This window comes from Botryllus schlosseri, chromosome 8 (assembly GCF_051294905.1).
Source record: "Botryllus schlosseri isolate E-star chromosome 8, Bs_hap1, whole genome shotgun sequence".
In the NCBI taxonomy this organism is placed as follows: Eukaryota; Metazoa; Chordata; class Ascidiacea; order Stolidobranchia; family Styelidae; genus Botryllus; species Botryllus schlosseri.
The window spans coordinates 718830-734584 of NC_137243.1; the positions used below are offsets into that span (position 1 = coordinate 718830).

The window sequence follows — 15755 nt, forward strand, 5'->3', positions numbered from 1 at the left end:
AGTCGAAAAAGGTTGGGAACCACTGATGTAGAATATGCTACATAAAATGTTTAACAAATGCGTCTATTCCCCACCAGAAACCATTGAATTCCCCACTGCTCTAGAAGTCGATCAATATTTAAATTTTCGGAATCAGCGCGACAATTTCATTCGAATAATATTAGTGATGATAAATTCTAAGGTATTTACGATGAGTTATGCCCTATGACAGGTGAGGCTTGACCTGTCCGTGCCTCATCTGAGCCTTAACTCTCCTTTCGCGCTTTATTTTCAAACAATATATATGAAAATTCCTTGATTTTGAGAATAGAAATGTTTAAAATCTAATCATTCATAAACATCGATAAAAAGTAATCATTGGGTTTCACAATTTTCCCTCGCTCATCCCTGACGACATGTGAGGCACTGCCTCACTTGCCTCCACTTACGCCACGTCACTGACGTATCACACCCTGCAGTGCGTATGTACACTGCGCCCTGCGCATCCATATATTAGTGCTACCAACACCTCACGAAATTTCAATTGTGACGTAACAGTTGATCGACAGTTGATTGCAACAGATCCTGTTCAATAAGGCAGTCAAATTGGTTTTATGCTCGCCAACGTCACCAGTTATATATAGTGATTTACTTTTGGCTCTCTGTCGCACGCATTACAATATCAGCATCATGTACGCGTGCAAGCTGTAAAGTTATTGTAAGTTAACACAACAATTACCGCGCTTCACGAATTGTGTAAATCATATTCCATTCAAATATCCGTGATTTCAGTAGTATGTTTAATTATAATGACGTCAATTAGCATGCGCTCGGCGTGAATACCAAGCTCGTCGATTAAAGGTCTCGAGACGCGATTGCATTTACGGCCTGTAACAAAGGTAGTCTTGTAACGTGAATGTATAAAATATCCTACAGTTCGCCCTCGATTCCGAACTCTGCCAGATCAGTAGAAAGGATTGTCTTGTCCGATATATGCTATAGTGACAGCAGCGACTAGTCTTTTAGTACAGACTCAGAGTCACGTTGTGAAAATTCCAAACTCTTCATGCCAAGAACGGTAACGTTTTAGGTGATCGATCGAAGTCAGACGATGCAAAAGCAAAACTAGAAACTACTTTGCAAGCAGAGCGGAATCAAATTCATTTGCAATGTTGCTTTTATAGAATGGGTTCGGGATAGCGATTTTTATTACTTTGGCTCTAAAGCGATGCATTTCGTGTATGTCACGTTGCTCGCAACAATACAATATTGTGTCAGTGTCGCTGAGGCCCAGTGTAGCGTGTGGAGCAAATCAGTGACGTCAGCCAGCGGGAAAATATCTTCATACGAATGTCGTCGTAGCGTGAAGTGTGTCGAATGCCGCTGGCTTTTCCCTGGAATTCCTTCTGAAGACAAAACTCTGATTCTGAACATGACAAGGAAGCCGTACTTTGATGTCAGAATGAACGGTAGGTTCATGTGAGTGACTGCCAGACTTTGTACTGACTACTGGATCTACAAAACTCGCTACTATAACTAGAACTAACGACCTTTCAAAATCCGCAGAAACTAACTAAAACAAAATTAAGTAATTCCTGATGTTTCGAATTACTGAATTTCAAATGAATTAAGAAAATCTGAAGTTAAAATCGGCGTTTCAAAAGGACGGGGTTTCGAGTTTGAAATGGAAGCGGGCTCGATCCCCAAACCCTTCCCCCTGGCTGCGCCACTGTTAGTATACTTATGACTCTGAGCTAGCAATGGCTGCAAGAACATCACAAAACAGAACACCGGTACCGCGATTCACGCCGAACAACGACACTTGTTTTCTAATTAATATCATTGGGTTATATTTTTCATCTGAACAAGTCACACACAATGTACAATGCGATAAGACACAATGCGATGTCATGAACAGATAGGAGGATGTCGAACGACACGCATCAGGAGTTGATTTACAATTACTTTTTTAAAACACTACTAGAACTAGTACAAGTTTAAAAATTCTATAGAAGGCCTACTTAGTTGAACCTCAACTAACTAGATTGGTAGTTAGTACAAATCTGGTTGCGAACGACCGAAGTTTAGCATCGATCTTTGCAGGAGACAACTTCATTGATGACGACACAATCAAGTGCAAGATTCTAGAGAAGAAAAGCAGGTCCGTTGACGGTGAGAATCTCTTTTGAGTGTCGGCGGTTATCGGTTCGGTGGTGTCGAATCAATGTCACACATTGAAAAAAATATCGGTATCGACCATGAGAGAAAAAATATCGAAAACTTTCGTGGCACCACTACAGCGATACAAAGGACAGTAATCTTTGAATAGGAAACTGGGAGTATTGATCCATTTCTTATAGTTTTCAAGTTTGCAAGTGTAGCTTTTCTAGCTTATTTTAAGTTCAAGTTACAACAATGGATCTAAAGCTGTTCACATCAATGCTATGGAGTTTTTAAAATGCGCCCTATAAGCTAAATGCCACATCTTTGATCTGCTGAATATGTCACCGTTGAGGTGCTAGTCAGCTAGTTATCGTTGTAGGCTCAAACATCCGCAACAAAAACGACTCTAGTTATGACGCAGAGAAACATACAATTGTAATGATTAACAGTATAAGCAGTCACTGTTACAAACATGGAAATCGTAACGCCGAGATGATCTCTCTTGTTTTTAGATCCGCAAGAGCTCAGCGAGATGACGCTGCTGCACTCTCGCTATCCTGGCTGTAAAGTCAGGTCTGGCGTTCAGGGTCCCGTGGTTCTGTCTTACACTTCTCGAGACCCAGACCTGCCTTTCGAGATCGAGTATCGCTTTATCATGACCACATCCACGTCATCGCCCGCGGTCACGTCACGCCACGACACGACACCCACGGCTACAGACTTTATTGACAGCACAACTGCAACTACGGATTCTCAGACGTCTGCAGTTTTGTCTTCAGCAGTTCCTGTGTCGAGCGGCTTCGTGACAAATCACAAAAACAGTGGGTGACCGTTATAGTGCTGCACGTTCATGATCGTTGTGAGGAGGTACTGTGATTGCTCGGAACAACGCATATTTCAGTCGTTTTGGGGTTGTTCCAGTGATCTGACGAAAGTTTAATCTATATTTTACCAAATAGTGCGAAAGTAGCTATCGGTTAGGACCGTCTTCATTTAATATTGCGCTGGGGTCGCCAGTTAAGGATTACCAATAATGCTGGAGCTGGGGGTTAAACTATAGTTTTCTAACTTATATGGAGCTTATGGTAGTTGTGTTGTGCCCACTCATTGTTCGGAACAGTGCGGACTTGAGGGTTTCCAGTGCTCTGCTGTATTTTCTGAATTAGCACGACGGTAGCTTGCGATTAAGACAGCGTTGTGTTGCATCTTGCGCTCGGATCGCCTAATAGGTCTGCAGGTTTACCAAAAACGCGGCCTTCGCACAGCGCGTATCATTTTCATTCGTCTAACATTCATTTAACTTCATATTGCGTCTTCATCCACTGGTTAGCGATCTATAGTTGAACCATGTCTAATCAAGTCAAATCTTTATGTCAAAGCTTAAAATCTCTAGTTAAAACTCATTGGAATTAACAAGCCACGTTGAATTGACCATACTTGCGTAAATAACTAAAACAATCTCCGTTACTATTCGTACTGCCTTTGCGGGTTACAGTGTCCGAACCAGATTTTAATTCATAATTTCCAAATATGTGCGACAGTGTCTTTTGATTTCTCTAATATTTTTCAGTCCGATATCCAACTATAGGTTTGACAAAATGGCTGCATCGGGCCTGCACTCTTAGCGAAAAGAGTGTGTATTTCCACCCGTTTACCACCCCTGACAGACGACCTCAGACTTATACCGCGGTATAGACAGAAGTGGTCAAAGTACTCAAGAAAGCTACTCAAGTAGAAGTAGATGTAGTACTTTTCATAGGAACCTAAAACTACTTCAAGTATAAGTAAAATTTACTGGCATTAAATCTACTCAAGTAAGTAAGTAAGTAGTAAGTAAGTAGTTGTGAAAACAGTCATAATACGTTCGTGTGGACTGTCAAAAGCTGCAAATTGAGGTATCACTTTTAGACAGCATAAGCATTCGACCGCATCATTGGATATATATGACAGTTTTGCTATGGAAAAGCGATGCTAATCTTTTGTTTACTTGAATATCCCGTTTCAAAAATGCCATGATACGGTGCCCTCCTCCGCATTATAAGGGTTGTAGTTCAGACGAAGAGCAATACGGATAAATTATATCGTTTAGTGTGTTAACATTTTGCGCGATTAGTATACGGTTATAAAAATATGGCGAATCGTAAAATTGCCATATATTGCTACTTTATTTCTGGAAAATAGAGGCAATACAACACTTGGTTTTAAACTTCAACATGTAGGGTATGTTCTCCAGACAGAGGAACTGAATTTAATTGGAAGAACTCAAAGTAATGATATTGCAACTTGAGAGAATACGAACACAATTTCTAAAAAGCGAAAATATTCCATGTCTTTTGTACAGAAAGTCTCAACGGTAGTCTGCTAAAACAGGTCCACCGCTACAAAACGTCAGACGCCACTTTGCCAGATTAGGACACGCCATATGTGCTGCTATATTACGAAATGATGGGTAGGTGCTGAATTGAGAAACGGTTTTTCTTTTGATGATCCATATTTACTGTGATGAAACATGTCATATGGAGGACAATGCGGTGCGAACGGAAACACGCAACCCGCTACCCAAATTATGTTCACCGTTCGTGGAAACATTGCGAAGCGCGAAGAAAATTTAGTGCTTCACTCAAGTTTTGTGAAAATTAAATTCGTGTAGGTACTCCGTGAAAACAGCCCTGAAATTCCTGAGTTATTCCTCTAATTTGAGGAATATAATACTTCTACTTTACAAACTGAAAATAGCGAAAAGTAAGTAGTAAATCACAAAATATTACGAAATAAAAGTAGTGGAAAATATATTTACTTGAGTCGGTACTACAAGTAGCGAAAAACTACTTGAGTACTACAAAAGTAGAAATATTTCGTTACTGACCTCCTTTGGGTATATATATCCGGCACATTTTAATCCAAATTGTGCATGTACGCAGGAATGTAGGATTTATGACCGCGATATAATTATGAGTTAGGTTCTCTTTTCGTGTAACACCCTTTCCGGCCATGGGGGGGGGGGGTGAATACACACTGTCTTAGCTGGGAGTGTACGCAGCAGTAAACAACATGACATGCCGTTCCATTTCTTGTCGCTTTCTTTTTCTATACTATCTTCTTTACTTTTCATTCAGTGTACATGCCTCCTCTTTACATCGCCTAGGTCAAGATGGGTGCCTGATTCCATAGACTACTCCAAGTCGCTACGACACCTACCTGTCTTTTCATTGTATCGCGTTTTTGTGGTGTATTGAACTGATAAAAATTGCTAATAAACCAATGATGATGAACAACAACAGAGTATAGGCCTATTCATGCGTGATGACTGGAGTTGTGTATCTACTATCTATCGACTAGGGTGGTTCAAAAATAACCTTTTTTCCTGAATCTTGCAGGTTACTTGATTAAATCGTTAGGTTGCCTTAAAAAACGACGCACACCAAATTTGAATTCATTCCAACCAATATTCGCGGATTTCGTAGAGTTTGAAAATTTTGAATTTGCCTAAAAATGCAAAAAAAAATTTTCCTTCCAACCTTATGAAATTGTTGCGCTGTCTTCAAAAACGATGGAAAACAAATTTGACTCAATTCCAAGCTGCAGAAGCGGAGTTATTCAAGTTTTTTGATGATAATTCTGAGATGATCCACCAATCAAGGATAATCCCAGAATTATCAAAGAAAAACTGAAATAACTCCACTTCTACGGCTTCGAATTGAGTCAAAATTGTTTTGCATCGTTTTCGAAGACAGCGCAAATATTTCATGGGGTTGGCAGAAAAATTTGAAATTTTTTTTTTTTGCATTTTTAGGCAAATTCAAAATTTTCAAACTCTACGAAATCCGCGAATATTGGTTGGAATGAATTCAAATTTGGTGTGCGTCGTTTTTTAAGGCAACCTAACGATTTAATCAAGTAACCCGCAAGATTCAGGAAAAAAGGTTATTTTTGAACAGCCCTAATCGACACGTTAGCTATATATGGTTGAATCTGGTTGATGTTAATACTTAACCGCCACCCTGATTGACTGTATATAACTATGTAAACAACGAATCAAATCCCAATTTTACGGTTGCTGACAATTTAATAACAAGACTCTTGTTCTCCAGCAGGTTCTAGCCTCACAGGTACCACGACAACACCCGTGGTAAACAGCGCGTCGTTATCTCAATCTCTTGTGATCGCCATCGGGGCTGCATCGTTGGCTTTGCTGCTTCTCATCGGAGCGATCGTGATGTTGCTCGTGATTCGAAGGAGGTGAATTATACCACACAGAACAGTGTTTATTACCCTTCTCTCTAGTGAGGACCTCTAAAAATGTCATTGGTTGGTTGCGTGAACCCCTAAAACCGCGGTGATCGCTTCCGGTCATGGCTTCATCATACAATTTGGTCTAGTTCAAGTTCAAGTTTATTCATAAAATTTCATCACTTCAAAACATCACAAGACTGCAATACAATGAATGATCGGAACATGCCGAAACGACTAGGAATAGTCTTAAGATCGGAAACCACAATCAGTTGTTGTCTTAAATCAGCGCTATTGAACTGAACTAGTTTTTTTTTGGGGGGGGGCGGGGGGGTCCGGGAAAGGGCAATGTTGAACTGCATCATCAAGAAAATCCAACACCTTGTTATTATCCTTCGGCAATGACGACGCGAGTTCGACTGTGACTACCTTATTTTGTCAATAATTAGCTTATTTTAGGCATGGGGTCGCCTAAATATAGTTAAGCTGGATGTGAAGGCCTTTTTGTTATATTTTAGTGATCGGATTCTGAAATTTCTAGGGTACGCACAACCGCCTACAAAGATTGAATTGGTTCGCGATAAAAAAAAGTTTACGAACCCCTGACTGAAATGCTCGCTGAGGATTAAAAGTCATCACCTTCGCTTGTGACATTCGGTTGGTGCTAAAATTAAGACAAATATACTGGCGTAATTAAAAAATTAGAGCCTATATTGCAAGACAGGACAGACAACGTAGATCTATAGTTGTAGTTTCAACCTTTCATGAACCCCTCAAAACTATTCGCAAAGGGTTCATGGGAGGCAGTTTAAGAAACCCAGCAAAATGTCTGGATATTCCAATGCCAGCAGTGCTCAGGATTCAGCCATTCATGTCGTAATTTGCTTGATTTTGAAAAATGATGTAATAACATCGACCCCGGGCCAAGATTAACTCTATCTTCAGTCCTAACACCATGCAGGAGAAAAGAGAGAAGTTCGGTCGCGGAGGAAAGAATGAACAACTTGTATGAAGACGTACGACACGTCTCAATCGACAGTCGAAAAGACAAGGAAGAAGTCGTGAACCCCCTCTATACGGAATGGGGGACCTCTGACTCACCCAATGTAACCAAACCGATTGAAGACCGCACTCCCCGGGGATCGTACGAGTATATCGACATCGGATTCAATAAAAGGGAAGCCAGATCGCCGTTGTGACATCATACGAAAAAAATACGAATGAGTTTCCTCGCAAAATGAAGAGAAATGACAGAGCGATGTTCGAGTTTCGCCTGTAATTTAGCCAGCCAACCTCATTTATGCTTACAGAAGTTCGTTTATAATAATAGAACATTGAGATTACGCTAGCTGTTCACCTATATCCAGGCCGTGTTATTTTTGGCATTTCAGGAGCCAGATGCCAAAACTGCCAAAAATAAAAATTTGAAAATGCCAAAAATAACCAATTTTTGGCATATGCCAAAAATAACACGGCATGCCAAATAGTGTGTTTCGTTCATGGTGTTGTGTTAACAGGACCGAATTACAAGCGAGAAGAGCGTGTGTGAAGGGCAGGTATCTTACTATATGGGTCCAGCCCACCCATTAGGGAGAAAGCATGGTGTCCTAAATGGTGTGGGCACAGCGAGATTGAACGGCTGACTGCACTTGGTTTACGTCATACTTTCTATTCGTCCAAAGGCAATTTTACGGCCATTTTCGACCAGCTTGCCAAGCGCTAAATTTGATAAAACGGGTATCAATGGAAAGCTTCCGCTGTACTGATTACTAGAATATAAATTGTATTCTGCTCATGAATCTGGAACCCCCAAATTTCGTTGGGTGAAAAATTAATTCAGGAGAAACTTTGCTGACCTGAGTTTGGAAGCACTGTTACAGTGCAAACAATTTGAGTCTATTCAGAAGCGGTAACAATCAGGTGTTTATCGTGTATGTTAGGCTTCTCATTCTTTTTGCCTATTGGCACCGATTCCGAATGGATACTGCACATTTTGTGGTTTCGTTTGATATTATGAACCTATGTAATCACTAGGTTTTTCCTTCTTATTGTTTGTTGGCACTGATTATTAGTGGATGCTGAACATTTTTTGGTCTCTTTTGATAAACTGACCCAAATAAAGCGTTTTTATGACTAATTCGAGTCTGAAAATATCTATTTAGAGGTCGATGCCAAAACTGCCAAAAATAAAAATTGAAAAATGCCAAAAATAAGCTATTTTTGGCAGTTTTGGCATATGCCAAAAATAACACGGCCTGCCTATATCCATCGATTTTTATATACAGTGACGTCATGTTTAGTGATACAGCTATTGATATACAAAGTTTTTTGTTGAAATCTTTGCTATGTTGCTTGACGATTACCCCTGACTAGAGTCTGTCGAAAATATGCCGGTTTATTTCAATTCGAAAATATTATTCGATCCTACAATTTACATTTATCAATTTCTTTGGTGTTCATATAAAGCTGCCATTTTGAAAGGTTTGTTTTTCAATGCATGCCGTCATTCATGCAAAGGGTTTGGTGGCTGGGTGCTCAGGTTCAAAACCTCTGTGATGTAAGCTACAGGCTTCTGGTTTCCGTCACCAGTATTTGACATTTGTGTCAAAATTTACCCGACAGTCCAAACTCAAACTAGTAGCGATAGCTTTCCGTGTTTGAATACCTGCACGACATAACGTTTTAACAACAACATTGCTCTGTTACGTGATAGTGCGTCAACACAGACAGGCTCGTATCGATCGGAGTCGTGACCTCGCTCGGTGCTTGTGACGCAGCAAAGAAGTTTATTCTTAGGTTTCCAATCGTTAATGAAATCTCCCTGTACGATGTCATGTAGCTACCGGACTTTGACAATTTTCACGAATGCTTTGACGAGATATCGCGTATCACATATCTCACTTTGCTCAGGTTAGACATGTGATGTTTGGAGTCAAATCTTAGTTTGGGATCAGTTCGTTACCGTTTAGGGCAGGAATCTTTGCTGAATCCAGGCCTGATTTCGGGAAGAACCTTTAGCAAAGTCACGTGATTCTTTGATCGGTCCAAGAAAGTGTCCGAGGTTGTCACGCAGTTATGATCAATACCGTTCGACTCCAATCACTGTGACGTGCAGATTCGTAACAATCATTGTCAAACATATATTCTTCTGTGCAGGTGTAGGGTTGCGAAGACACTGTGGAACTTCATTGTTAGATAACCATCGATACGTTTTTATGTAGCTGACAAAAATGAAATTTGGATACGCGTGGATATCAGTGTTCGTGTGCGTGGGTGAGAATTATTTAACTTTCATTGTCAGAGATTCGAACTGAGGGACCACGGTCAGAAAGAATACGGATATGTTCAGTATTGAATCCGGACCTTATCTATCCCAGTATTTACAAAATCAAATCCGTTAACGTTAATTTGTAAAAACAAAGTGTCAGAAATGATAATTATCTCAATTCTCTTTGTTTTTGCTACGAGATATTGTATGAGCTGTCGAATCCGCCTAATTCGTACACCGGATAACCCAGACAGCCTCTTTATTCGGCCAAAATGCTCGGGAACGGAACAAGAGTAAAATTGCACTCCTAAACTCCGGTTAATTCGGACGATTCTCTGCTTAATTCGGACGCAGGCTCGCAATTCCTATGGCTAGGTTATGATACAGTAAACAGTAATTTCCTTCGTTTTCAAGACAGGGGGCGAGTGATTGTAGTGAAATGGTGAAGATCCATACAGTAACGATCAACAATGAACTCATATGTGGCTGTGCCAGCTTCTGGAACATAATGATTATAAAACAGATTAAAAGCTTTTTACTTTCAATTCGTACTGTTATACCATGTTCTTCTATCAAGGGAGATACTATTTAAACCAGGGGTCACCAACACGCGGCCCGCGAGGTCATATTTTGGGGCCCGTGACATGATTTGAAATTTCGGAAGAACGCATTATAGTAAACCAGTTTGCAATGCTGGAATTGATTTCAGTTTAAACATATTGCTGTTGTTATTCAAAGTAAGCTATTCTCCTGTGCCCAATATCACTAATCCTCGCTAGCTGATACCGCTTCGGCGATGGTAATATCATTCCATGGAGGACGAATTTGCTAATATGAATGAGCATATTGCCTGGACGTGCGATGGCCCACCACTGCCAAGACCGATAGGCTTGAAAAACGACTTCGGGCTCCCCAAAAGATCAAGCTTTACGAGGAGACAGTTTTCCAGCAAGTATCGTGTCTAGCTAACCCCATATCGATTCTTCAGTCCAAGGGTGGCCAATCTGTGGCAGTCTAAGGAAAATTATGCGGCCATCGACACTCAATTGAATTAGGATGTGTTGGCGGTCGTCAATATGTAAATTGAATTTACGACTGGACTCCCTAATAAATGAGAGATTTGAATTAGTCTTGAAATTTTATTCGCGCTAAGCGCGGTTCAGTGCTAGTTCAGTTTCGATTTTAATGTAGTAGTCTCCTTTGTAATCTGATCCCCACAGTACATATGCGAACAACATAGGAAAATGATGCGCCCCATAAAGAAATACCAATTTTTAATCGTGTTCTCCTCATCACGAAGGAAACTTGTTTCTGGTAAGCCTACGTTTAGGTGAATCCAACATCTTTCCACTATACCGTCAATCCTGGTAAGAGGTCAAGACACAACAGCATACAACAAAGGAGACTAATAACAATTGGCCCACCCAGAGATGCAGCACAGAATTAATAACTTCCCCAAATTTTCGAAGACACCTCCTGCATCAACTCTACCGGTGAATCTGATCATATGGACTGAGAGAGGATAAATATTTGATAGTATTATGTGAAACTACATTAATGTTAATGACGTAATTCACTCATGAATATGAACAAATTTTCGCGCTTTACGCGACTACAGAACGAATCCCTGTCCCTGTTCATAACATGACTACTCACGATTAGGGCTGGGCACAATGATTCGAGTACTCGAATCGGAATCGAGTATTATTTTTAATGATTCGAGTCGAGTAGTAAAAGACGAATTTTTCGAGTATTGAAATTATACCCTCCTCGCCACTGAAAGTTAATTTATCAAGTTTCGATACTGGTTTTCAGTGCTGAAGCCTTGAAACCTGATTTTTCATATTGTAGCATACGAAATATATAGCACAAAGCTAGGAACATTACTGTAAATAGCACATTTCCGAAGTCATGATCATCCCACAGCATTATCACCAAGTCCTATGAAATCGGTAAGGTCGAAAAAATACCAAATTATGTTTAAGGTGATGGATAACAGGCATTATTCTTTGTGGTAGCATAAAAGGTACATATTTGAACTTTGACATATTACATTCTGTTATGACGTCACATTGACTGATACTCGATTACTCGACTCGAAGCATATTACGTGATTCAGAATCGAATCACTCAGGTACTCGATTTTGCCCAGCCCTACTCACGATGTCGGTGCGGCTAATAAGCCGATATGAGTAAATAGATTAGTCCGGAGTTCACCAACAATGGACATGGACTTGGGTAATCATAGTGGGGTTGAGTTGAACCACGCATCAATTAGAGACGGTCAAAAGTAGGAAGCGTGTTGACCAGAGTTGTCGGAAACCGAAAACAAAACCTGACAAATATAAACAGCAATATAGGTAAGCCTCTTAACTAATCAGTTATCAGTCTCAACTACAGCGTAAGAAGAGGTTTATCACTAGAGGTGACTCGAGTCGTCACTGGGAAAACTCATTTCACGTTTTTTACAGCGATGTTTTCCGCTTCATATTCGACTACGATTCGCGAGGAATTACGTTCGAGCGGGAGATTGTTCGAATTGGACGAACAACAGAACTACGAATTCACGTTCCCGAACCATCCCAGTAACGTGACCGTACTTATCTTCAACATTACCCACATGTCGAACTTGAGACGAAACCTGAAATTTTATGGCAAGTCGAGATAGTGGCAGGGAGAGAGAGAAAGAGAGATTGTCTCTTAAAATGACTTAATTTTCAGGAGAAGTCTATCCTTCCGGCGGAAAGCGATGCGCCATTTTCTATCAGAACAAGAACTGCCGCGAGTTATCACGTACGCAATACAGCAATTGCTTACGTAACAGAGGGGTCTATCGCAGTTCCTCCCTGGCGATCACGGTCGAGAAGATGGCGAACGATCAGGCGCTTGAGATCGAATATCGAATCGCCAACTGCGACACGGGTCGAAGCGTACCTTCGGTTGGTCACCGAAATTTCAGCCATTCTCAAACGACCACAAATCGAGGAGGTAGGTTGGATCCGGATTGTAAACAGGTCACAAGGGAATCTTACCTTTTATAGTTTTGACTCGAGTCAATTTAAGTCGAGTCATTTTCAACTCACTACCGTGTATAGTCCTTGTCCAAGTTATACAGGTCGCTCTCGAGCTCCAGTCATGTTCACTCACTTTTTGACAACTTTACTTCGGGCGAGATCGAATGCCTCGCATTCATAATATACTCATTTCTTGCACTCATGTCACATGTTTATTAAAACAGTTAAAGACAGTCTCTGACCCTTTACGTACTGATTACGTACTGATAGACAAGATGTGAATATTGTGGTAACTTCCCTGTTCTGCCTTGGCTGTCTGCACTCATGCTAATATACAATAGTCGACATGTCATTCGGCGCGATTCAAGCACGAAATATTATTAAAAGCCCAATGTTGAAAACCAGACCCAACTTCGACCGCCAGACAGTAGTCCCTCCAGAAAGCTATTGAAATAGATGACTTAGTAAAGTCAATAAACGCAAATTGACTTAAGGCGAGTCGAGTCGAAATATTGACGATATCAAGGAATTTTGGGTATAAAATTTGTTTGAAACCAAGTTTTCTCTAGGTTCCCGTGTGTTATATGATAAGTTTTAGGTGTCACTACAAACTCCATAGTTACACAAAACGTGCGTATCAGTTTAGTTGAGGCTAAATCCGATTAGGAGATACTATGGGGTATTATGGAATTTAGGTCTAAAATCTTTTTAAACCAAATTTCTTTAGGTTCCCAAGGGTTATATGATAAGTGTAGGCTGGTATCACGTTGTATAACTCCCAGAATTTTATCAAACGCGCGTAACGTCATTCAAGACTCGATTCGAACCGATCGCAATTTTTTTTCCATTTCTATAGAAACCGTGAGCGAGATTTCCGCCGTTGACTGGACTTTGATTTCGGCGATTGTTGCATCATCAGTGGCGTTGTGCGCCTTAATCGCGCTCACTGTCGTCTGTTGCAGGTGAGTTCAAACCTGATTCTTGTGTCAAATAACACCGAAAACCGAACCTTACTTTCAGGAAAGAAGCGAACCGAACCGAACAGAAGATGGCAGAGGCAGAACCGAACTACGAACAACCGAAAGCGACCCCTGTTTATGAAGAGATCAACCATTTCCGAGTGCCAGAATACAACGAGTTTGGGCGTGCTCGTGCGGTTACGGAGCCCGCTTTCCGGAGATTCGAGGTTTCCGAAGACGCCGAAGTATCCGGATACAACAGAATTGATCGGAGAAGCGAAAGACTGCCGGCGAGGCTCCCGCCTTTGCCTCCGGAATTGGACATTTGAAATTATGAGCGCGCCTGTATTTCTGGCATGATACGCGTGCCTGCGTGCAAATGGGGTGTCGCGGGTTTGTTTGTGCACCCATTCTCGTATTGCGGCCACTCGAATTCGCTAAAGTGCGAGTATAACCTCAACAGGAGATGTACCGGATCAGTATTTTAACTGTACGGGAGTCCGGCAAGTTTTTCCGAAACAGAACTGGTTCCGGATTTGCATTTTTAGCCCGAGATCCGGATCCAGACAAGATTCTAAATTTCTAGTGCACGAAAGTGTCTTTCAGTGTTTCACTTTAATGTTTTTTAGCAACTTGAACGTGTTGCTGAATTACACGAACATATCGAAGAATTCTTGGTAGTGAACTTGAATCCATTGCTGAGTTGTATTGATAAGGATATCGACGACAGGGCAACCGACGCTTAAAAGATTCTGTGTCCTGAACATGAAAGATATGCGGAAACGAGAAATCGCCAAGTTTATGTATCAGTACCATTGTGGTCACTGCCCCGATAATTTCAATGACTTTTTTTACCTCTGTATCAAAAGTACATAAGTACAACACACGCGCATCGTCGTCGTCCAAGTATCATATCGTCGACGCGAAAGATCATCGTTCTATCAAGTATGCCGCACCTGAAGAGTGGAACAGTATCTCGCAGGCTATCCGACAGTCGTCGAGCATACCCAAATTCAAGTCGAAATACCAGCAATTTCTTCTGTATGAATACTATAGTCAGCCCTCAACATTTACCGGACCACGACCTGACATGCCGATCTCGAATTCCGTCACAAGCCCCCTGATCTTATCCCTAATTATTATATATTATCTTCTTTAACTTTCATTCAGTGCGCATGTCTCCTATTTACATCGCCCAGGTGGGTGTCTGATCTCAAAGACGACTCCAAGTCGTTTCGGCACCTTCCCATCTTTCATTGTATCGCAGTCTTGTTTTGTTTTGAAATGATGAAATTTTATGAATAAATTTGAACTCGAACTTGAGCAGGATTACTTGCGGGTCCGGATATCAACATTATAGGCAGAAAAAATATCTGGATTTCATTTTATCGAACAGGATTGAATCCAAAACCATGCTAATTTCTAGTCCATACCGAATTTCAGGTCCTCTCTCCGAAATAAAGTTGGAATCTTCCGATTCGATGAGTTTCAGCCGCATTTTCCGCTCGCTCGTAAACAGCGGAATTCCCGCGCGGCCGACTTTCAGTCGAAAACACTTCGAGTTTGTAGCTCGCGGTGAGTAATTCCCCGCAATTACCGGAATACGATTCCTCCATCAGCTTCGATTCATCTAACGCTCATCTCAACTCTACCCAGTGTTGTTGGTGTAGTTGTTTGGGTCTTCATGATGTTAGGACTACCTTGGTCATTTTATACCAGGCCGATATTCTTTTGTATGATTTCTGAGTTGTACCACGGCCCAAGTTCGGCCATACCCATAAACAGTCGAGCGGGAACTACAAAGTCGGTCGCAAGCCAATGGTATTGCAGATGTGGAACCACAACGCTATCTCGTCACCTTATTCGCTTTAGTCTTGTGCAAACGGTATCAATAAAAGAAATATCAAACGTGTCATTGCGTTAGCGAGGTAGCAGCTTTAACATATTGATCAAAATCGAACACAGACGACAATAAATCGATCGATCGATGAAAAGGTTGCTCCGAACGTGCATGCAACGTCACGGTCGACTGAACGATACAAAAATATCGAATTTGACGTCATCATTCAATATATTGTTAGATTTCGGTTTCATTCCCTCTTTGGCGTTACACTTCCATGAACCACGACGTCACAGTTTCTA

The 15755-nt window shown here is 41.1% G+C and overlaps 2 protein-coding genes across 4 annotated transcripts; both read left to right on the forward strand.

Annotated features, from left to right (window-relative positions):
• The first annotated feature begins 1103 nt into the window (after window positions 1-1103).
• On the forward strand, window positions 1104-7670 carry LOC145444608 (uncharacterized). 3 transcript variants are annotated; one of them, XM_080322624.1, is made up of 5 exons: window positions 1104-1448; window positions 2083-2151; window positions 2655-2963; window positions 6234-6381; window positions 7318-7531. In XM_080322624.1, the coding sequence occupies exons 1-5, from the start codon at window positions 1208-1210 to the stop codon at window positions 7382-7384; spliced, it is 834 nt and encodes a 277-aa protein (XP_080178750.1). In that variant the 5' UTR covers window positions 1104-1207; the 3' UTR covers window positions 7385-7531. The 3 variants fall into 3 exon arrangements, with proteins under 3 accessions (XP_080178750.1, XP_080178748.1, XP_080178749.1); XM_080322622.1 differs by having other exon boundaries at window positions 1110-1448; window positions 7334-7670; XM_080322623.1 differs by having other exon boundaries at window positions 1110-1448; window positions 6237-6381; window positions 7334-7670.
• A 1719-nt stretch (window positions 7671-9389) lies between these two features.
• LOC145444618 (uncharacterized) lies at window positions 9390-14931 on the forward strand. The gene is made up of 5 exons (XM_080322638.1): window positions 9390-9645; window positions 12112-12294; window positions 12362-12628; window positions 13511-13616; window positions 13675-14931. Exons 1-5 carry the CDS (start codon window positions 9603-9605, stop codon window positions 13940-13942), a joined length of 867 nt encoding a protein of 288 aa, XP_080178764.1. The 5' UTR covers window positions 9390-9602; the 3' UTR covers window positions 13943-14931.
• The last annotated feature ends 824 nt before the right edge of the window (window positions 14932-15755 follow it).

What these genes read in the sequence shown, in the direction of transcription:
- LOC145444608 (XM_080322622.1), top strand. Translation starts at nt 1,208, where the DNA reads ATGCATTTCGTGTATGTCACGTTGCTCGCAACAATACAATATTGTGTC. An exon ending in CTTTGATGTCAGAATGAACG is followed by an intron (nt 1,449 to 2,082) that starts GTAGGTTCATGT and finishes CGATCTTTGCAG; the next exon opens with GAGACAACTTCATTGATGAC. An exon ending in CGTGACAAATCACAAAAACA is followed by an intron (nt 2,964 to 6,233) that starts GTGGGTGACCGT and finishes CTTGTTCTCCAG; the next exon opens with CAGGTTCTAGCCTCACAGGT.
- LOC145444618 (XM_080322638.1), top strand. Translation starts at nt 9,603, where the DNA reads ATGAAATTTGGATACGCGTGGATATCAGTGTTCGTGTGCGTGG. An exon ending in ATCAGTGTTCGTGTGCGTGG is followed by an intron (nt 9,646 to 12,111) that starts GTGAGAATTATT and finishes CGTTTTTTACAG; the next exon opens with CGATGTTTTCCGCTTCATAT. An exon ending in ACGAAACCTGAAATTTTATG is followed by an intron (nt 12,295 to 12,361) that starts GCAAGTCGAGAT and finishes CTTAATTTTCAG; the next exon opens with GAGAAGTCTATCCTTCCGGC.